The sequence below is a fragment of the Xyrauchen texanus genome, chromosome 16 (assembly GCF_025860055.1).
Source record: "Xyrauchen texanus isolate HMW12.3.18 chromosome 16, RBS_HiC_50CHRs, whole genome shotgun sequence".
In the NCBI taxonomy this organism is placed as follows: domain Eukaryota; kingdom Metazoa; phylum Chordata; class Actinopteri; order Cypriniformes; family Catostomidae; genus Xyrauchen; species Xyrauchen texanus.
The window spans coordinates 30037006-30059480 of record NC_068291.1 but is presented as its reverse complement, the minus strand read 5'-3'; the positions used below and the strand labels follow the sequence as shown (position 1 = coordinate 30059480).

Genomic DNA, 22475 nt, shown 5'->3' with positions numbered 1-22475 from the left:
AACACTGAAATTACTTAAATTCTGAATGTGGTGAGTGATAATCAGTGTTGTGTGTTTTTTATTTTTTTAAATGCAAGTTAATTACTTTTTTTTGGTGGTGTTGCAATTTTTGGTTGCTTCAGTGGGTAATTTATGAGTCATTTCCTGCAAACCACAATTAGATTTCCTTCACAACGTTTTTTGTTTTGTTTTTTGTTTTATTGTTAATCCTTTCAGTCCATCCATCTGTTTCACTACAGGAAAGCCCACCTGTAGCTAGAGGCAGTGCTTGAGCTGTGTGGACTAATGAATATAGCTCTCTGTGTGTAATGGTGTTCATTTAGCAGTACACACCGGGCCAGAGTGGACGGAGTCCCTGTTAACACCTGGTATTACATTCAAGCAGAATTTTCAGATATTTTAGTTGAGTACCTGTAGTAACTGAGCTTTGGTTGATTCACATGGTTAGTGTCATTGCATGCTAATATCATGCAAATTGATGAAGTTCAGTGAATCCTTGTACATGTACTGTATACTGTATGTATGTGCATTTTCACATGTTTCGATTAGACAGTTAAGTTCTTTTAAAGCTGTCCTTCATAATTGTTTACAACAAGTGTTTATGAATAATGAACAGCTACAGTTGAAGTTAGAAGATTACATACACCTTAGCCAAATACATTTAAACTCAGTTTTTCACAATTTCTGACATTTAATCATAGAAACATTCCCTGTCTTAAGTTAGTAAGTAGTATCTTCTTTATCTTTATCCACTATTAGAGTAAAAAAAAAAAAATTTCATTTGAAATGTTCCGTAGACCCCCTAGTACCCCTTGGACCGCAGTTTGAAAACCTCCAATCTAATGTAAACCGCTATTTAAAAATCTGTTGTAGTGGTGATTAGGTGATTTCATGCTCAAGCCCCTTTAATGTAACCTATTCACTAAGTGTGTAGATTATGTTTTTTTGGCACCAATTGGAAAAAGTAATAAAGTCTAATTCATGGTTGAATGTGTAGTGGGAAGCAGGCATGGTGGTGTTTCAAATCATGCCATTGCTACCAGAGCAGGGGTTTGTAGTTAAGATGTTTTTATTTGAGTCATTTCATCAATAACAGTATAGTAGAAAGATGGAGAGATGCAGCCAGTTGTTTCCAGTTCTCCTTTCAGTAGGACAGCAATAACAGCCATCCATAAGAACAGACCCTCCTCTCATACCTTTATCCCTGATAGATGCAGAGCCGACACTGCCAAAGGACAAGCTGAATGGATATCCTTTTCTTATATATGAGTCTGTCTTTTTATTTATTTTTATGTGTTCTCAATTTTAGTTTCAGTTAAAATTTTTCAATTGTGTGCAATATTGGTATGGCAAAAAGTGTACATTTGTATTGCCAAAGCATTTGCATCATACCTGCATGCAATGAGAAATTCTGCAAAGTAAAATTAATTAAAATGCAATAGTGCACATAAAGGAATTTTAACAAATAAAAGTAAATATTAGTAGAAATAAAAAAGTAAAATTAAATTAAATAAAGAATCAGTGCATAATAAGCTAAGAAAGTGACAATTAACAAGTTGATAATAAAAAAAAAAAATAGAAATAAAATTGTATTTTCTCTCTCTGTAGATATTGATGAATGTCAGGACGGGAGTGTGTGTCCGTCTGGTCTCTGCTATAACAATCTGGGCTCTTTTATGTGTTCTCCATGTCCGGATGGATTCGAGGGAAGAAATGGCCAGTGTGTCGGTAATACACTGAATCTCTGTACAAATTCACACCAAGCTGATTACATGGGCCAAGACAAGAGTTCTGGGTCCTGAAATGGAGGCTACAGATATGCATATTTTTGCAAGTTTGTGATTGTAGAATTGTATAGCACACAGGGTTATTCAAACCCCCAAAGTATAAAAGTTTAGTACGTAACTCTTCCAGCATCATATGTGCAACAAATATGAGTTGTACCTCAAATCATGTGGTTGGTTGACGAGAAGATTTTTTTAAGCAATAAAAAATAAACTGGTAAAATTATCTCATAGAAAATGGGCTCATTTGACCTAACAACCACCCAGAATACCCTCGCAACCACACTTTTTGCACATTTCCTTCAAGTGTGCAATTTGATTGATGAATAAGCTACACCTAAATACATTTTTGCTGGAGCTTATTGCTTGTAAAAGATCAGTTTGATTGTAAAATGCTATATGCTTAGCACAGCTGCTTTTTGACGAGTGAGAGAGCCTTTCTAAATATGTAAGTAATCTTCTCTCAGTTGTTCTCACCTTCTCTGTGCAGATATAAATGAGTGTCGGGATGAAAGAGTGTGTGCTTATGGTCAGTGCTCCAATCGGGAGGGCTATTACATTTGCACATGTGACAAAGGGTTCTCACTCACTCCTGACGGGAAGGCCTGCACAGGTACAGTATCATCCGTTCTGAGTTCATCAGCTTTCAGAGTTTTTCTGAGATTTTGGTTGTGTAGAGAGACATGAGATTTTGGACAATTCCGTATGGATTCTGTTCTATTAGTTTCAGAAAGTTATTTATTTTATTTTTTTTTTTTTATACTATTCCACCATTGTTTTCAGACAACTTGTCTACACGTCTTGTTCAACCTTTAATGAGGTGTACGTTTTGATGTGCGCTTCGACACCATTGTGAAATGAAATCATTGTTTCAGCAATAAAAAAAAAATTTTACCCCCCAAAAAAACACTGTAAAAAAATGCATCTGAGCAACTTCCCAATAAGGTTCCACTCGTTAACATTAGTTAATGGAATGCTTATCATGATCAAACATTAAAGGAATAGCTCACCCAAAAATTTCAATTCTCTCATGATTGACTTTTAAGCCATCCCAGATGTGGATGCCTTTCCTTCTTCAGCAGAACGTTTGGTTACGTATGTAACCTCCGTTCCCCGAGGGAGGGAACGACACGTTGTGTCGGAGAAGCGACAATAGGGGTCTCTCTTGAGCGCCGATATCCACCTCTGATCTATGAAAAAAGGCCAATGAGAGTTGGCAGCCGGTATTTGCATGTCCCGCCCCCGGACATACGGGTATTTAAGCGGCGCAAATACGGGAGTTCATTCAGGATTTTTCTGAGGAGCCGGAAATGGTCTGGCCACAACAGTGGCTCGGTTCAGCGACATGGCGGAGGAAAGACACAACGTGTCGTTCCCTCCCTCGGGGAACGGAGGTTACATGCGTAACCAAACGTTCCCCTTCTGTCGCTCTCTCCGGAAAGTATGGTGCGGTGGTAGATCCAGCCTCGAAAGGGGGGAGTTGCTACAGCACAGCCACCGGGGCAGCTGTAACTGCCTAAGGGAGACACGGGGATCCGCTCGTAAGGGGAAATAACCGTGGAATTACACACAGGGGGAGTCCAAGCAGGAGGCCTTACCTGTGGAGCACCTATACCAGTACAGGGTAGCCATCAGGGTACCCGCAGTAGCTTGGGTCGGCGAGTTCCTCCGCTGAACCGCGGACCCGGAGGGCTGGGGAGGAATCGACCAGGGTCCCGACTCGGAGTGGGGCGCCCTGGGAAGAAGGCGCACTACTTTACCTTGACGTCATGAAAAGGGCGCTGGGCGCAAGCGATCCACCCGGCCGGTCGGTCTACGTGTTACCGAGTTCTACAGGCTCGGACCTGACAAAACACGAGACGCAACCGACTCAACGCGGAGGTTGTAAAACCTCGCGAAGGTGTTGGGTGTTGCCCAACCCGCGGCTCTACAGATGTCTGCTAGGGAGGTGCCCTTGGCCAGTGCCCACGGCCAGTGCCCACGAGGACGCAACACCCCTTGTTTAGTGAGCTCGGACCCAACACCCCTTGTTTAGTGAGCTCGGACCCGCAAGGGTAGGGGCACGGCCTGGGTGTGATAAGCCAGTGTGATGGCGTCGACAACCCAGTGGGCGAGCCTCTGTTTGGAGACGGCATTCCCTTTCTGCCATCCCCCAAAGCAGACAAAGAGCTGCTCAGAGCGTCTGGTGCTCTGTGTGCGGTCCAGGTAAATGCGCAGGGCGCGCACTGGACATAGCAACGAAAGGGCTGGGTCTGCCTCCTCCCGGGGCAGCACTTGCAGGTTCACTACCTGATCTCGGAAGGGTGTGGTAGGAACCTTGGGCACATAGCCCGGTCGCGGTCTTAGGATCACAGACGTATCTGCTGGACCGAACTCCAGGCAAGTGTCGGTGACAGAGAACGCTTGCAGGTCCCCGACCCTCTGATAGAGGCGAGCGCGATCAGCAGGGCCGTCTTAAGCGAGAGGGCCCTGAGTCCAATTGATTCAAGCGGCTCAAAGGGAGGTCTCTGGAGTCCTGCCAAGACTACCGAGAGATCCCAGGAGGGAACTAGGCCTGGCCGGGAGGGATTCAACCTCCGGGCGCCTCTCAGGAACCTGAGGATCAGGTCGTGCTTACCGAAAGACTTGCCATCTACAGGATCGTGGTGGGCGGCAATGGCGGCAACATACACCTTGAGGGTGGACGGGCAAAGCCTCCTATCCAGCCTCTCCTGTAGGAACAGGAGCACTGACTTGATCGCGCATCTCTGCGGGTCGTCAGTTCGGGAAGAACACCAATCTGCGAAAAAGCGCCACTTTAGGGCGTAAAGGTGCTTGGTAGAGGGGGCTCTGGCTTGGTTGATTGTATTCACAACGGTCACCAGTAAGCCGGCTAGCTCTTCCGCATCCCGCCCAGGGACCAGACGTGGAGGTTCCAGAGGTCTGGGCGCGGGTGCCAGAGCATGCCCTGTCCCTGAGAGAGGAGGTCCTTTCTCAGAGGAATTTACCAGGGATGGGCTGTCGCGAGAAGTCTGAGTTCCGAGAACCAAGTCCGAGTGGGCCAGTAGGGGGCCACTAACGTGACTTGCTCCTCGTCCTCCCTGACCTGAGTTGCCGGAGCACCTGGTCTCTGTGTGTGCATAGTAACACTCGAGAGTGTGCTAGGATGAGCCAGTCGTCGAGGTAGTTGAGAATGCGGATGCCGGCTACTCGTAGTGGGGCAAGGGCCGCCTCTGCGACCTTCGTGAAGACGCGAGGGGACAGAGACAGGCCGAAGGGGAGGACTTTGTACTGAAACGCCAGGCCGTCGAACTCGAACGTAAGAAGGGTCGGTGTCGTGGCAGAATTGAGACGTGGAAGTACGCGTCCTTCAGGTCTACCGCTGCGAACCAATCTAAATGCTGAACACCAGCCAGAATATTTCTCTGCGTGAGCATTTTGAACGGGAGTTTTAACAAGGCCCAATTGAAAACTCGCAGGTCCAGGATTGGTTGTAAGCCGGCGCCTTTCTTGGGTACAATGAAGTAAGGGCTGTAGAAACCCTTCCTCATTTCAGTTGGAGGGACGGGCTCTACCGCGCCCTTGGCTAAGAGGGTCGCGATTTCCGTGCGCAGGGAACTGGCATGCTCGCCGTGTACTGCGGAAAAGCGGACACCCCTGAAGGGGGGCGGGAGCCGGGCAAACTGAATTGCGTAACCGAGTCGAATGGTCCGGTGCAGCCAGCGTGATGCGTTGGGAAGCGAAAGCCACGCTTCCCAGCTCTGCGCTAGGGGCACCAAAGGGACGAGTATTTTGGAAGTTACCGGGCGGGGCCTTGCAGCGGGGTGGAACAGGTAATGCAGCGTCGGGCGGCTTCGTTGCGGCCTGAGGCTGAGGTGCTGAGAATAGACTCAAAGCACTTACCTTGCCCCGCGCGCCCGGCAGGGGGCGGGTTCGTGACTGAGGAGGAGGTCTGATGTTGGCGTCCTCTGGACTCGTCTGAACCAGCCGGCCGGGGGACAGTCGTGGGCAGGCGGAAGGCGGGATCGCTGCATCCGGTGTACCGGGACTGTCGTAATCTGAAAGCACATTGCCGTGAGAATGGCATTTGCGGGCCAGGTGACCCAGAGGCAAAGGAAATAGCTCTTTATTGAGAATGTGGTTACCACAGCCCCCGTCAGGGGGTGTGGCAAATGAAAAAACTAAGGATTCTCCTCCCGGCCCTCCACCGGGGGACGGAGCGGTCTTACCACCTCCGGAGCTAACGTCTTCGGCTCTGGGTTGGCTGTCTCAGGAACGCTTGGGAGCCTTCAGGGTTCTAGAGGGGGTTCGTGAGACAGGGGGCGTGCGCCGCCTGCGGGGTGCTCGACGCTGGGGCTGAGAGCTGGGCCCGGGTTGAGGCGGATCAGGAGCTGGTTTCTTCGCAGGGAGACGCCCTCGGCAGGCAGACGGGGCAGGGCCCGTAGCGGCAGGTCTGCGGCGGGGCATGATGTGAGAGATGGCCTCCGTCTGCTTGGATGGGAGTACGGGGCGACCACGCCAGGAGGTAGGGCTACCGGGGCATAGATGGTACGCAACTGCCCTGTCGACCTGGGGAATCGCGCCGTATCCGTGGCGCTCTCCGCCGTCGAGGGTGGTGAGAGTGGAGCGGGTGGCACCTAGACGAGCGGAGAGCGGGGCTCTCCACGTAGACGTCAGCTCATCATGCACCTCCGGGAAAAACGGGAAAGGGGGAATGCGAGGCCGCGAACGGCGCGCTGCCCCCAGGAACCAGTCATCCAACCGTGAAGGCTGTGGGGAGGACGGAGGGTTCCAATCCAACCCCACGCTCACGGCGGCCCGGGAAAGCATGTCGGACATCTGAGCGTCGGCCTCAGCCTGGGCCTGCTGGCCCAAAGGCGGCAGTCCAGGGGAGTCCTCGGCATCAGACACTGCACTCTCCGATGCAGTGGCGAGCTCATCTGCTTCGGGCTCGGGAGGATAGACAGCCAGGCCGTGAGGCGAGCCGCTATCGCCGCAAGCATGGACGGGGACCAGCGAGCGTGTCGGGGAACGGGAGGTTCGCGGGGGGCTACCCGGCGAAACTGAACCCGCTGCCGCCCCCAAATCGCCCCCAGTGCCAACCGCATCGTCCTCAATCCCGTGGGAAGAAGGAGCAATGCGGGGTGCAGCTGGGGTGGCTTGCTTTCTGTTGAAAGCAAGCCGCGACCGCAACGTGGTCATGGTCATGTTCTCGCAGTGAGAACATGAACCATCCACAAACGCCGCCTCGGTGTGATCGCGGCCCAAACACACGAGACAGCACCTGTGGCCGTCTGAAGCGGAGAGGCTTCTACCGCATCCAGGAACGACACAGGGGCGGAAGGGCATCTTGAAAAAGACGCGTCCTTAAAAGGACGTTCAACGCCGCTGTGTTTGCTCTTAGAGGAATTTACTCTTTTAAAGGAAATTGCTCTTTTAATACACAGTGTGTGTGTGTGTGTGTGTGTCTGCACTGTCGAAGCGCTCAGGGGCAACAATGCACGCCGTGCAAAGTAGGAGAAAGCCGCTGTTGTGCGCCGTCAAATCCAACAGCAAGCAGATCGTCAGAGATACAGGAGTTCAGGGTGTGTATTCTCGCAGCAAGTCGTATTCTCGACTACAAACAGACCATCGGCTCCGAAGAAATTTTCTGAATGAACTCCCGTATTTGCGCCGCTTAAATACCCGTATGTCCGGGGGCGGGACATGCAAATACTGGCTGCCAACTCTCATTGGCCTTTTTTCATAGTTTAGAGGTGGATATCGGCGCTCAAGAGAGAGCCATAGTGTCGCTTCTTCGACACAACGTGGAGAGAGCGACAGAAGGGGAACCAAAATTAAGATTTTTATTAGCATTTACATTTCAGATCTGTATGTCCATGCAATGAAAGTGAATGGGTGCCAGCTGTTTGATGGTCCAAAAGGCATATTTAGACAGCATAAAAGTAATCCATATGACTGCAGCCAATCAGTTAATGTCTTCTGAATCAAATCGATATGCTTGTGTAAAAAACAAAAAATCGCTAATTCAAACTTTTTTACTTTACAAAACGCTTCCTGCTAGCAGTCCACGCATCACGTAGCTGTCGTGTGACCGAAGCGCAATGGTGCGTTTACGTGAGAGGTCGGAAGCACACGTATTATTTACAACGGAGGAACAACAAAGTAAAAAAAATATTAGAATTATCGATATCACAAACCTATAGTTTTGCTTTAGATGACTTTCATTGATTGACTGGAGTCATGTGGATTGTGTTTATGCTGCTTAAATATGCCTTTTGGACCTTCAAACAGCCAGCATCCTCATGGCACCTGTTTACTTGCATTGTATGGACAAAAAGAGCTGAAATAAGCTTATAAAAATCTTCACTTAGGTATACAGATTTGGGATGGCTTAAAGGTGAGTAAAAGATGAGAGAATTTTCATTTTTGGTGAGCTATCCCTTTAAACAATAAATATTTTTACAGCATTTATTAATCTTTTTTAATATTAGTTAATAAAAATACAATTATTAATTGTAAGTACATTTTAGTTCATAGTGGATTAATTAATGTTAACTAATACAACTTTTGATTTTAAAATTGTATTATTATATGTTGAAATTAAGATTAATAAATGCAGAAAAATATTGTTCATTGTTAGTTCATGTTGCAAACTAATGTTTACAAATGTAACCTTATTGTAAAGTGTTAACAATGCATCTGAGCAAACTGAAACTTTGTATGTGTGTGTTACAGACATTGACGAATGCCAGGATGACAGTGTGTGTATCCAAGGTCACTGTCAGAACACAGAGGGGTCATTTATCTGCAGCTGTGAGCCTGGGTTCATACTGTCCTCCACAAGAGACCAATGTGATGGTATGGGTAGTGTGTGTGTGTGTGTGTGTGTCATGCATTACATGGCCAAATATATGTGAACACCACTTTCTAATTTACAATTTTGACTGTTTCAACTGCACCCATTACTAAAAGATGCATAAAATCATGCACACAGCAATGCAGTCTACTTGAGAATGTGCAGTACCTCTTCTGCTCCAGCGTGACAGTGCTGATGTGCACAAAGCAAGATCCATAAAGAATATTTTTCAAAGAGTCTGGTGTTGAAGATCTTGACTGGCTTGTACAAAGTCCATACCTAAACCCAATTGAAATGGTTTGGAATAAATTGTAATGCAGCCTGTGAGCCAGAGCCCATCACCAAACATCAGTGCCTGACCTCACTGATGCTCTTGTTTCTAAATAGGAGCAAATCCCCACAGTCATGCTCCAACATCTAGTTGAAAGCCTTTCTAGAAGAGTGTGAGCTGTTTTAGCTGCAAAGGAAAGACCAGATCCTTATTAATGCCCACAGTGTGTGTGCTGTTCAGATGTTCACATACTTTGATATTACAATTGAAATCAGAAGTTTACATACACTTAGGTTGAAATCATTAAAACTAATTTTTAACCACTCCACAGAATTAATAATAATAAACTATGGTTTTAGCAAGTCATTTAGGACATCAAGTCATTTTTCCAACAAATGTTTACAGACAGATTGTTTCACTTTTAATTGACTATATCACAATTCCAGTGGGTCAGAAGTTTACATACACTAAGTTAACTGTGCCTTTAAGCAGCCTGGAAAATTCCAGAAAATGTCAAGCATTTAAAAAATAAGCCAGTTAGCTTCTGATATGAGGTGTACTGAATTGGAGGTGTACATGAGGATGTATTTTAAGGCCTACCTTCAAACTCAGTGTCTCTTTGCTTGACATCATGTGAAAATCTAAATAAATCAGCCAAGACCTCAGGAAAAACAATTGTGGACCTCCACAAGTCTGGTTCATCATTGGGAGCAATTTCTAATTGACTGAATGTACCATGTTTATCTGTACAAACAATAGTATGCAAGTATAAACTCTGTGGGACCACGCAGCCATCATACCGCTCAGGAAGGAGACGCATTCTGTCTCCTAGAGATGAACATTATTTAGTGTGAAAAGTGCAAATCAATCCCAGAACAACAGCAAAGGACCTTGTGAAGGTGTAGGAGGAAACAGGTAAACAAGTATCTATATCCACAGTAAAACGAGTCCTATATCAACATAACCAGAAAGGCTGCTCAGCAAGGAAGAAACAATGCTCCAAAACCGCCATAAAAAAGACAGACTACAGTTTTCAAGTGCACATGGGGACAAACATCTTACTTATTGGAGAAATGTCCTCCTGTCCGATGAAACAAGAATTTAACTGTTTGGCCATAATGACTATCGTTATATTTGGAGGAAAAAGGGTGAGGATTGCAAGCCAATGAACACCATCCCAACCGTGAAGCATGCTGGTAGCAGCATCTTGTTGTGGGGGTGGTTTGCTGCAGGAGGGACTGGTGCACTTCACAAAATAGTTGACATCATGAGGAAGGAAAATTATGTGGATACATTGAAGCAACATCTCAAGACATCAGCCAGGAAGTTAAAGCTCGGTCACCAATGGGTCTTTAAAATGGACAATGACCCACAAGCATACCTCCAAAGTTGTGGCAAAATGGCTTAAGAACAGCAAAGTCAAGGTATTTGAGTGGCCATCACAAAGCCCTGACCTCAATCGGATAGAAACTTTGTGGGCAGAACTGAAAAAGTGTGTGCTAGCAAGGAGGCCTACAAACTGATCTCAGTTACACCAGTTCTGTCTGGAGGAATGGGCGAAAATTCCAGCAATTTATTGTGAGAAGCTTGTGGAAGGTTACCAATGCTACCAAATATTATATAATAATTCTCTCTTCTATTATTCTGACATTTTAAATTCTTAAAATAAAGAAGTGACCCTAACTGACATAAGACATGGGATGTTTTCTACAATGAAATGTCAGGAATTGTGAAAAACTGAGTTTAAATGTGTTTGGCTAAGGTGTATGTAAACTTCTGACTGCAACTTTATGTATTCACAGCTGTTATGGGTGTCTGTGATTAAATGTTAACATATTCTAATGTTTCTAGATGTGGATGAGTGTTTGGAGTTACATCAGACTTGTGATGGGGTGGGGCAGTGTGTTAATATCTTGGGCTCATATCAGTGCATCTGCCTACTGGGTTATAGACAAGTCAACGGCACCAGCTGCCAGGGTAAGACTCTCCAACACACACACACACACACACACACACACACACACACACACACACACACACACACACACAAACACATAGAGGCTTTTTATGGTATAGTATACTATCTTACTACTGTTTCTCCAGTATGCTGTACTTTATGTATACGGTATACAATTCATGAATTTTCTATTGATTACCTGGATGACCTACTTTATTTGCTGAAATGTGCAATATACAACAGAGCACTCTACAAGGAATAAAGTATACTATAAGTAATGCGCTTTACTTGACCTGCCAGAATGATGACCAGGGTATGAAATTAAGACACAGTGGCAGGTCTGGGTAGGTCAGCGTGTATTGACTACCACCCCTGGAGTCACAAGTTTGAATCCAGGCCATGCTGAGTGACTCCAGCCAGGCCTACTAAGCAACCAAATTGGCCCGGTTGCTAGGGAGAGTATAGTCACATGGGGTAACCTCCTCATGGTCACTATAATGTGGTTCTCGCTCTCAGTGGGGCGCATTGTGAGTTGTGCATGGATGACTCTGAGAATAGCATGAAGCTGTCTCCGCGGTAACGCGTTCAACAAACCACGTGAGAAGATGTATGGATTGACAGTCTCAGACGCGGAGGCAACTGAGATTTGTCCTCCACCACCCTGATTGAGGTGAGTCACTACATCACCACGAGGACTTAGAGCACATTGGGAATTGGGCATTCCAAATTCGGGAGAAAAAGGGGAGAAAATAATAAGACAGTGGCAGGTGAATGCCCAATTTTAACACCCACTTAGATTTTTTTACCTGCCACTTTGATATTATATACAGCATATATATTTATATATTTTTTATGTTATTTTAGAATATCAAATATAACATACAACAATATAACATATAACACCACAGGATATTATTATAATCATAATGATAATTTTGCAACATACAAATGGAGGCTAAAGAGGAGACAAGCACAGAAGAAAAATTTCTTGTTCAAGAACATGTTGTCCCAATATTGTTGCATATTATTTGCGTATTAGTCCTGAGATAGTCAGAGATCATATACAGCTTTCATGGATGATATAATTCTTGCGAACTGTTCCGAGATGACAGAAGACATAGTGAGAACAAATAATTTGTGCTTGTTCCTGCCTGAGTGTTAATGAACCTCTGAATACACTGAGAATCAGACAAGCACATTGACAACTTTTCTTTCATCTGCCCTTCAAAATATCATCAAGTGTGTTTCTTTAAGTGTGCTTCTTTGTTTCTAACAGCATTTATTACATTTACATTTAGTCATTTAGCAGACTTTTTTATCCAAAGGGACTTACAAATGAGGAACGTAGCAAGCAATTTGTCATACAAAGTTCAACAAGGTGAGCAAAATTACCCTCATTGGACGGTTGGCTACTGACAACTGAACCAAAGTAATATCAGCTGTGATTATTAACATCTTGACTCATTATTTTTTACTTTAAAACATAATTTTCACACTAATTTGGGCTAATAATGCCAAAAAACCAAAACAATTTTTTTTTTATTTCTGTGATGGTAACTGGGCTGCAACGTTGTCAGCTCATGCTACATCATAGTACCATACTGTTTGAATGTTTAGCATTATATAATACATCTATTTTATTTTAAGTTAAGCAAAGTAAGCAGTATGCTAGTATACCATGGGGACTATTCAAAAAGTAAAAGTTTAGCTTTTAAAATGCATCTTAAGATCCCTGACATCTGTTCAATTAAACTGTGCTGCATCTACATAACCAGCATTTCCAACCACTTAGACTAACTGTAACTGATTTCATCATTCCATTCTTTGTAGATGTTGATGAGTGTGAAGACGACACGCAAATGTGCAACCTGAATGGAGAATGTTTGAACACAGAGGGCTCATTCCTCTGTGTGTGTGATGTTGGCTTTGTGTCCACACGAGATCCACCCGGCTGTGAGGGTATGTACAAACACACATACACATTCTTAGGTGCTTATTCCCTCATTGTTGCATCCTGCTGTGGTTTGTCCTAGTTCTCAGTGATGCTGTGCTGAAATGTATCTGATGTTTAATAAAAATTAATCCCTTGCTTTGTTGAGAAGCCCCAGTATTTGGCAGCACAAGAGAGAGTAAGAGAAAGAAAGGGATTGTATGTCTAATGGCTTTCACATACGTGCCAATGTTATTTGTGCTTCTGAAGCACAATGCAGTGCTAGAGTTGTTTTATATGCCAGGGTAAAACTTAGAATACAAAACAATTGGGATTTTATATCACCCTCTACTAGTGCTGGACGATATGGCCAAATTTTATATCACAATATATTTCTTAATTTCGTTCGATACGATATAATTCCGATATCAATATGTACAATATAAAAGCCTCAGAAAAACTGCCAAGAACGCACACAACGGATGTCTGTACCTACAAACTTCTGAAAAATGTATTTGCAACACATAAATCTGTACAAATAAATTAATGTTTACATTTTATTTGCATTTAGCCTTCATACAAACAAGAAATGTCAAATAAACCTAAAACTCTTACATTTGTCAATATTAATATTTTGAATCTTTATAGATTGAAACAAAGGTTCTTCAGCTATGATAAAGAATATTAAAGTACTCAGAGTTGCTGCAGAAAACAGAAAAAAAAAAAGAGTGAGCAACAACAAAAACTTAATGGGGCATTAAAAACCACGCTGTGTATTGTAAAAAATATTATGATATATACTTAAAATAACTGTAAGTAGTAAAACAATACAAACGAGCCAAAAAATGCATTTTAAGTTCAAAAACATTTTGAGTCCCCCCCTCCCTTGCACCACAGTGGTTTGGTCCACTGCCTACTTCCCTATGTCACCTACACACACATGTCCGGTGGAGTTCGAATTGCTTCGTTAATTGTGGAACTCAATTAGGCTGGCAATCGCAAGGCTATTTTATTCACTTTACATGAATACACATCGGATGAAGTGATTATTTTCTCTTAAATGCAGATGATGCGGAGTCATTAATAAATTAGTCATGACAAAAAATAATGATAACCTGTGTATTTTTTCATGAGTCCGCAATGTTAGCAATTATAACATTACCTAGCTCGTTTGGTAGCTTGTTTGTGAACTGATATTAGCCTAATATTGTAGATCTACCGTTGTTTTTGCTCAATATCACGTGGCAGATCAGTGGGATGGCTGCAGTTGAATATCTAAGAAAGAGGTCCTCTGTCCCTGACAAAATCTAAAATATTATGGAGGACGCAGGATAATTTTATATAATATGACCGTGTGGTGAAACAAGTCTTGTGTGTACACACATCCTATAGATGTACTATTTTTGCTCTATTATTTGTGTCCCTTTCAAAAATTGCCATGTCACGCACATAGCCAATTGTGTTCTGCTATTTCTGCTTGGCTTGAATACAATGAACTGATGGCTGCTCCCTGAAAGTTAGTCAGTGACAAATGCTGTAATGTAGCCTATCAAAATATTGGAAATGTGTTTAAAAATCATAAAAATAAATTATATTGCGATACATATTGATATTGAATTATTGTCCAGCCCTACCCTCTACCCTGCAGCTGTTTTGTGATTGGCTTATTAATGTTGGCACATATGTTCTGAATGATTGCTTGTGCTGTATTGATGAGTGTGCTTAATTGGGGACAATTTGTGGGGTGTGGGAGTGACAGTACACACCGGCTGTGAGGTTCCCTGCCCTCCTGGCCTTTCCAGAGGCAAACATGGCATCTGTATGGGCACCGTTTACCGTCAGCTTCAACCATGATGTCACCACCTGATCAATGCTTGGTCGCTGTTTCTTAGCTCCGCCCAGCTTGCATTGTTGCATTGCAAATCTGCAGATTCTGGTTCTAGTTGTGATTCTGATCATCTAGTCCTCAGAAATGTTTTTCAGTTTGTTTGTCTCGTGTGACTGTATTCAGTTCAATAAAACCTTTGCTAATTAACACTGCTGATTGCAATAGAGTGGAACAGTGTGGTTCCAGAAGTAAACATCCCATACTTTTTTTCCCATAGGGCAAATTATTTTTGAACATAACTTATAATCCTTGAAAGACATACAGTGAGCTGTGAGGTTGTTAATTGATGGCATATGCTTCTGCTAAATCCATCGATCCGTGTTATTTCAACTTGATTGTTGAAAAACAGGTAACAGGTAAAAGTTGGCAAGGAGGAGGCGGGAACTGGCTGAACAATCAACATAAACTTTTAATGCTTAAATGAACTTAAGCAAACATGAACAGACACACATGCAACATGGCCATGTGCGCCTCTCTCTCCCGAACCATCATCTCTTGCTACCACTTATCTCACTCTCCCGATGATTCTCCTCGTCACATGTTTACTAGCACAAATTCTGGTCAAAACTACACTACCCATGATTCAAAAGATCCCAGCAGTGACTGCCCCCTTGCCCTACACTGTCAAACTGTTTATTTATTTGTAAATATCTTAATGTTTTGCCATTTACTTTTAATAGTTACAATATTTCATGGGCTTGTCTTTTTGTTAGATTTTTTTTATTGCTTCATATCAAAGTTTGTAATGTTGTGATTCACCTCAGAGCTGGTTGTTTTGGTTCATTCGTTTTCTTTTTCTGATATAATTTGTTTTATTGTTTTTATATTTTCTTTAGTTTTCCTTTTGTATTATCGTGTTTTATTGGATTGTACAGCACTTTAGATCAAATTCTATTGTTTTTAAATGTGCTTTACAAATTACATGTGTCTTGACTTGAGTTATGGACCATTTTATTACTTTTCTATGGGAAAAATTATTCCGGAACCAAGATGGCTCGAACACTTTTATTTTCAGATCATTCCAGCATGCAATTATGTTTATATACCCATCATTCCAGTTCCATTCAGTAATGGCTTTTTACATTTATGATCTCTTATCTTTGATTTATGATTTCATATATGTCAATGTTGATATCAATTGTTATGTATTAATTTGTTAATTCATCCTTCCATCCATTTAACTATGCAAAGTACAGAAGAGCACTAATGTCTCCCACTTTCTCTTTTATTCTCCCTTTCGCACTCTCTAGATGTGGATGAGTGTTCTCTGAATGAGAATACCTGTGGAAGTCATGGTGTTTGTCAGAATACAATGGGCTCCTTCAGCTGCCAGTGTGACCCGGGATTCAAAGACTATCAGGATGGGCAGGGCTGTGTGGGTAAGTGATTTTCCCCCAGTTTCTGCTTTCTTCCGTTGAAATGTAGACCCACAATTTACAGTTTTAAATGGATAATCACTATGAGACAAAAGCTTCAAAGTTGTTGCCCATTGCATCTTGTTAAAGGAATATTTTTTTTGTTTTGCTGGCTCTTATTTGTTTTCCTTACCTGATACGACTGTGTTTTTAGACTTTATTTTGACACCTATAAATGTTAATGCAGCATCACACAATAGCAATGGTTTTTGTTTACCGATGCAATTGTAGAACCGTTCTATTAGTATGTATTTGTCACCTATAGTAAAATGTATTTTTTGTATTTTGAAACTGAAAATGTCTGAAAATTAGGGTAGGGATGATTTTACTGAGATAAAGTGAGTTGCATTCAGCTGATCTTTTAACCCTCTGGGGTCTGAGGGTATTTTGGGACCTGTAGAAGTTTTGACATGCCTTGACATTTTTGCTTTTTTCAGTTGATTAAAAACATATTAATGGCTAAAGTCTTATAACTCTGTATTCAGCACAAACTGGGCTACAGTAATATGTGAACAACATTGCATGTACAGGTTTGTATTTTTGAGAAAATAACGTTTATGCGTGGTTTTTGAAAAAACGAACATTTTAAGTCACTGAAATTAGGCCATAAAACACATAATAAATATTTGTCCACAAGACTTTTGAGAACTGGATCTTGTATCCTAGAGTTTTTGCTACAAAATGATGTGAAAACCATCCTGATCACTCATTCATACAAAACAATATAGTAATTTAACTTTTGTAAGACAATTTTAGTGTTGAAATGTAATATGCGAGGAGGCATGAATGATCACAAATATTCATTGTAATTCATTGTAATTCACACATGAGAGACAAAGACCCTCCCCTGGGACTATCAATGAGAGTTAGAGAATGAATGTGAGGTCACTTAATGATCCAAATCAAGTTTTAAGTTAAAAGAAGTAATCTGACTATACATTTTCTTCACATAAAGTCTTTACTTAATTTTAGACCTACACTACAGTTAAAAGAAGTCTCTTCTGCTCACCAAGACTGGATTTATTTGATCCAAAATAAAAAAACAACATTGATATTCTGAACTCTTTTTACAATTTAAAAGAACAGTTTTCTATTTGAATATATTGTAAAATGCAATTTGTGATCAAAGCTGAATTTTCAGCATCATTACTGCAGTCTTCAGTGTCACATGATCCTTCAGAAATCGTTATAATATGATTATTCTCTAATATGGGCATATTTAAAGTGCATTTGACTCATTCTGGTCAAAACTACACTACCCATGATTCAAAAGAGCCCAGCAGTGACTGCCCCTTGCCATGTCACACTGTTAATGAGGCAATCGATTCGGCCTCCCTACACTGTCAAACTGTTTATTTATTTGTAAATATCTTAATGTTTTGCCATTTACTTTTAATAGTTACAATATTTCATGGGCTTGTCTTTTTGTTAGATTTTTTTATTGCTTCATATCAAAGTTTGTAATGTTGTGATTCACCTCAGAGCTGGTTGTTTTGGTTAATTCGTTTTCTTTTTCTGATATAATTTGTTTTATTGTTTTTATATTTTCTTTAGTTTTCCTTTTGTATTATTGTGTTTTATTGGATTGTACAGCACTTTAGATCAAATTCTATTGTTTTTAAATGTGCTTTACAAATTACATTTGAATTGACTTTAATTATGGACCATTTTATTACTTTTTTATGGGAAAAATTATTCTGGAACCAAGATGGCTTGAACACTTTTATTTTCAGATCATTCCATCATGCAATTATGTTTATATACCCATCATTCATTCCATTTCCATTCAGTAATGGCTTTTTACATTTATGATCTCTTATCTTTGATTTATGATTTCATATATGTCAATGTTGATATCAATTGTTATGTATTAATTTGTTAATTCATCCTTCCATCCATTTAACTATGCAAAGTACAGAAGAGCACTAATGTCTCCCACTTTCTCTTTTATTCTCCCTTTCGCTCTCTCTAGATGTGGATGAGTGTTCTCTGAATGAGAATACCTGTGGAAGTCATGGTGTTTGTCAGAATACAATGGGCTCCTTCAGCTGCCAGTGTGACCCGGGATTCAAAGACTATCAGGATGGGCAGGGCTGTGTGGGTAAGTGATTTTCCCCAGTTTTTGCTTTCTTCCATTGAAATGTAGACCCACAATTTACAGTTTTAAATGGATAATCACTATGAGACAAAAGCTTCAAAGTTGTTGCCCATTGCATCTTGTTAAAGGAATATTTTTTTTGTTTTGCTGGCTCTTATTTGTTTTCCTTACCTGATACGACTGTATTTTTAGACTTTATTTTGACACATATAAATGTTAATGCAGCGTCACACAATAGCAATGGTTTTTGTTTACCGATGCAATTGTAGAACCGTTCTATTAGTATGTATTTGTCACCTATAGTAAAATGTATTTTTTGTATTTTGAAACTGAAAATGTCTAAAAATTAGGGTAGGGATGATTTTACTGAGATAAAGTGAGTTGCATTCAGCTGATCTTTTAACCCTCTGGGGTCTGAGGGTATTTTGGGACCTGGAGAAGTTTTGACATGCCTTGACATTTTTGCTTTTTCAGTTGATTAAAAACATATTAATGGCTAAAGTCTTATAACTCTGTATTCAGCACAAACTGGGCTACAGTAATATGTGAACAACATGCATGTACAGCTTTGTGTTTTTGAGAAAATAACGTTTATGCGTGGTTTTTGAAAAAACGAACATTTTAAGTCACTGAAATTAGGCCATAAAACACATAATAAATATTTGTCCACAAGACTTTTGAGAACTGGATCTTGTATCCTAGAGTTTTTGCTACAAAATGATGTGAAAACCGTCCTGATCACTCATTCATACAAAACAATATAGTAATTTAACTTTTGTAAGACAATTTTAGTGTTGAAATGTAATATGCGAGGAGGCATGAATGATCACGAATATTCATTGTAATTCATTGTAATTCACACATGAGAGACAAAGACCCTCCCCTGGGACTATCAATGAGAGTTAGAGAATGAATGTGAGGTGACTTAATGATCCAAATCAAGTTTTAAGTTAAAAGAAGTAATCTGACTATACATTTTCTTCACATAAAGTCTTTACTTAATTTTAGACCTACACTACCGTTAAAAGAAGTCTCTTCTGCTCACCAAGACTGGATTTATTTGATCCAAAATAAAAAAACAACATTGATATTCTGAAGTCTTTTTACAATTTAAAAGAACAGTTTTCTATTTGAATATATTGTAAAATGCAATTTGTGATCAAAGCTGAATTTTCAGCATCATTACTGCAGTCTTCAGTGTCACATGATCCTTCAGAAATCGTTATAATATGATTATTCTCTAATATGGGCATATTTAAAGTGCATTTGACTCATTCTGGTCAAAACTACACTACCCATGATTCAAAAGAGCCCAGCAGTGACTGCCCCCTTGCCATGTCACACTGTTAATGAGGCAATCGATTCGGCCTCCCTACACTGTCAAACTGTTTATTTATTTGTAAATATCTTAATGTTTTGCCATTTACTTTTAATAGTTACAATATTTCATGGGCTTGTCTTTTTGTTAGATTTTTTTTATTGCTTCATATCAAAGTTTGTAATGTTGTGATTCACCTCAGAGCTGGTTGTTTTGGTTAATTCGTTTTCTTTTTCTGATATAATTTGTTTTATTGTTTTTATATTTTCTTTAGTTTTCCTTTTGTATTATTGTGTTTTATTGGATTGTACAGCACTTTAGATCAAATTCTATTGTTTTTAAATGTGCTTTACAAATTACATTTGAATTGACTTTAATTATGGACCATTTTATTACTTTTTTATGGGAAAAATTATTCTGGAACCAAGATGGCTTGAACACTTTTATTTTCAGATCATTCCATCATGCAATTATGTTTATATACCCATCATTCATTCCATTTCCATTCAGTAATGGCTTTTTACATTTATGATCTCTTATCTTTGATTTATGATTTCATATATGTCAATGTTGATATCAATTGTTATGTATTAATTTGTTAATTCATCCTTCCATCCATTTAACTATGCAAAGTACAGAAGAGCACTAATGTCTCCCACTTTCTCTTTTATTCTCCCTTTCGCTCTCTCTAGATGTGGATGAGTGTTCTCTGAATGAGAATACCTGTGGAAGTCATGGTGTTTGTCAGAATACAATGGGCTCCTTCAGCTGCCAGTGTGACCCGGGATTCAAAGACTATCAGGATGGGCAGGGCTGTGTGGGTAAGTGATTTTCCCCCAGTTTTTGCTTTCTTCCATTGAAATGTAGACCCACAATTTACAGTTTTAAATGGATAATCACTATGAGACAAAAGCTTCAAAGTTGTTGCCCATTGCATCTTGTTAAAGGAATATTTTTTTTGTTTTGCTGGCTCTTATTTGTTTTCCTTACCTGATACGACTGTGTTTTTAGAATTTATTTTGACACATATAAATGTTAATGCAGCGTCACACAATAGCAATGGTTTTTGTTTACCGATGCAATTGTAGAACCGTTCTATTAGTATGTATTTGTCACCTATAGTAAAATGTATTTTTTGTATTTTGAAACTGAAAATGTCTAAAAATTAGGGTAGGGATGATTTTACTGAGATAAAGTGAGTTGCATTCAGCTGATCTTTTAACCCTCTGGGGTCTGAGGGTATTTTGGGACCTGGAGAAGTTTTGACATGCCTTGACATTTTTGCTTTTTTCAGTTGATTAAAAACATATTAATGGCTAAAGTCTTATAACTCTGTATTCAGCACAAACTGGGCTACAGTAATATGTGAACAACATGCATGTACAGCTTTGTGTTTTTGAGAAAATAACGTTTATGCGTGGTTTTTGAAAAAACGAACATTTTAAGTCACTGAAATTAGGCCATAAAACACATAATAAATATTTGTCCACAAGACTTTTGAGAACTGGATCTTGTATCCTAGAGTTTTTGCTACAAAATGATGTGAAAACCATCCTGATCACTCATTCATACAAAACAATATAGAAATTTAACTTTTGTAAGACAATTTTAGTGTTGAAATGTAATATGCGAGGAGGCATGAATGATCACGAATATTCATTGTAATTCATTGTAATTCACACATGAGAGACAAAGATCCTCCCCTGGGACTATCAATGAGGGTTAGAGAATTAATGTGAAGCGACTTAATGATCCAAATCAAGTTTTAAGTTAAAAGAAGTAATCTGACTATACATTTTCTTCACATAAAGTCTTTACTTAATTTTAGACCTACACTACCGTTAAAAGAAGTCTCTTCTGCTCACCAAGACTGGATTTATTTGATCCAAAATAAAAAAACAACATTGATATTCTGAACTCTTTTTACAATTTAAAAGAACAGTTTTCTATTTGATTATATTGTAAAATGCAATTTGTGATCAAAGCTGAATTTTCAGCATCATTACTGCAGTCTTCAGTGTCACATGATCCTTCAGAAATCGTTATAATATGATTATTCTCTAATATGGGCATATTTAAAGTGCATTTGACTCATTCTGGTCAAAACTACACTACCCATGATTCAAAAGAGCCCAGCAGTGACTGCCCCCTTGCCATGTCACACTGTTAATGAGGCAATCGATTCGGCCTCCCTACACTGTCAAACTGTTTATTTATTTGTAAATATCTTAATGTTTTGCCATTTACTTTTAATAGTTACAATATTTCATGGGCTTGTCTTTTTGTTAGATTTTTTTATTGCTTCATATCAAAGTTTGTAATGTTGTGATTCACCTCAGAGCTGGTTGTTTTGGTTCATTCGTTTTCTTTTTCTGATATAATTTGTTTTATTGTTTTTATATTTTCTTTAGTTTTCCTTTTGTATTATTGTGTTTTATTGGATTGTACAGCACTTTAGATCAAATTCTATTGTTTTTAAATGTGCTTTACAAATTACATTTGACTTGACTTGAATTATGGACCATTTTATTACTTTTCTATGGGAAAAATTATTCCGGAACCAAGATGGCTTGAACACTTTTATTTTCAGATCATTCCATCATGCAATTATGTTTATATACCCATCACTCATTCCATTTCCATTCAGTAATGGCTTTTTACATTTATGATCTCTTATCTTTGATTTATGATTTCATATATGTCAATGTTGATATCAATTGTTATGTATTAATTTGTTAATTCATCCTTCCATCCATTTAACTATGCAAAGTACAGAAGAGCACTAATGTCTCCCACTTTCTCTTTTATTCTCCCTTTCGCTCTCTCTAGATGTGGATGAGTGTTCTCTGAATGAGAATACCTGTGGAAGTCATGGTGTTTGTCAGAATACAATGGGCTCCTTCAGCTGCCAGTGTGACCCGGGATTCAAAGACTATCAGGATGGGCAGGGCTGTGTGGGTAAGTGATTTTCCCCCA

General features: G+C 40.4%; 1 protein-coding gene across 22 annotated transcripts in view; it reads left to right on the top strand.

Annotated features, from left to right (window-relative positions):
* The window catches only part of LOC127656849 (latent-transforming growth factor beta-binding protein 1-like), a 171277-nt gene that overhangs the window by 92897 nt on the left and 55905 nt on the right, over window positions 1-22475 (top strand). For 5 of the 22 annotated variants that reach the window (XM_052145344.1, XM_052145351.1, XM_052145343.1 and 2 more), the window contains 9 exons: window positions 1609-1728; window positions 2275-2397; window positions 8502-8624; window positions 10745-10870; window positions 12681-12809; window positions 15919-16047; window positions 18056-18184; window positions 20192-20320; window positions 22329-22457. In XM_052145344.1, coding sequence (XP_052001304.1) covers window positions 1609-1728; window positions 2275-2397; window positions 8502-8624; window positions 10745-10870; window positions 12681-12809; window positions 15919-16047; window positions 18056-18184; window positions 20192-20320; window positions 22329-22457 — 1137 coding nt within the window. The remainder of the gene's footprint in view (window positions 1-1608; window positions 1729-2274; window positions 2398-8501; window positions 8625-10744; window positions 10871-12680; window positions 12810-15918; window positions 16048-18055; window positions 18185-20191; window positions 20321-22328; window positions 22458-22475) is intronic. The other 17 variants (XM_052145360.1, XM_052145348.1, XM_052145359.1 and 14 more) reach the window with 11 other exon arrangements.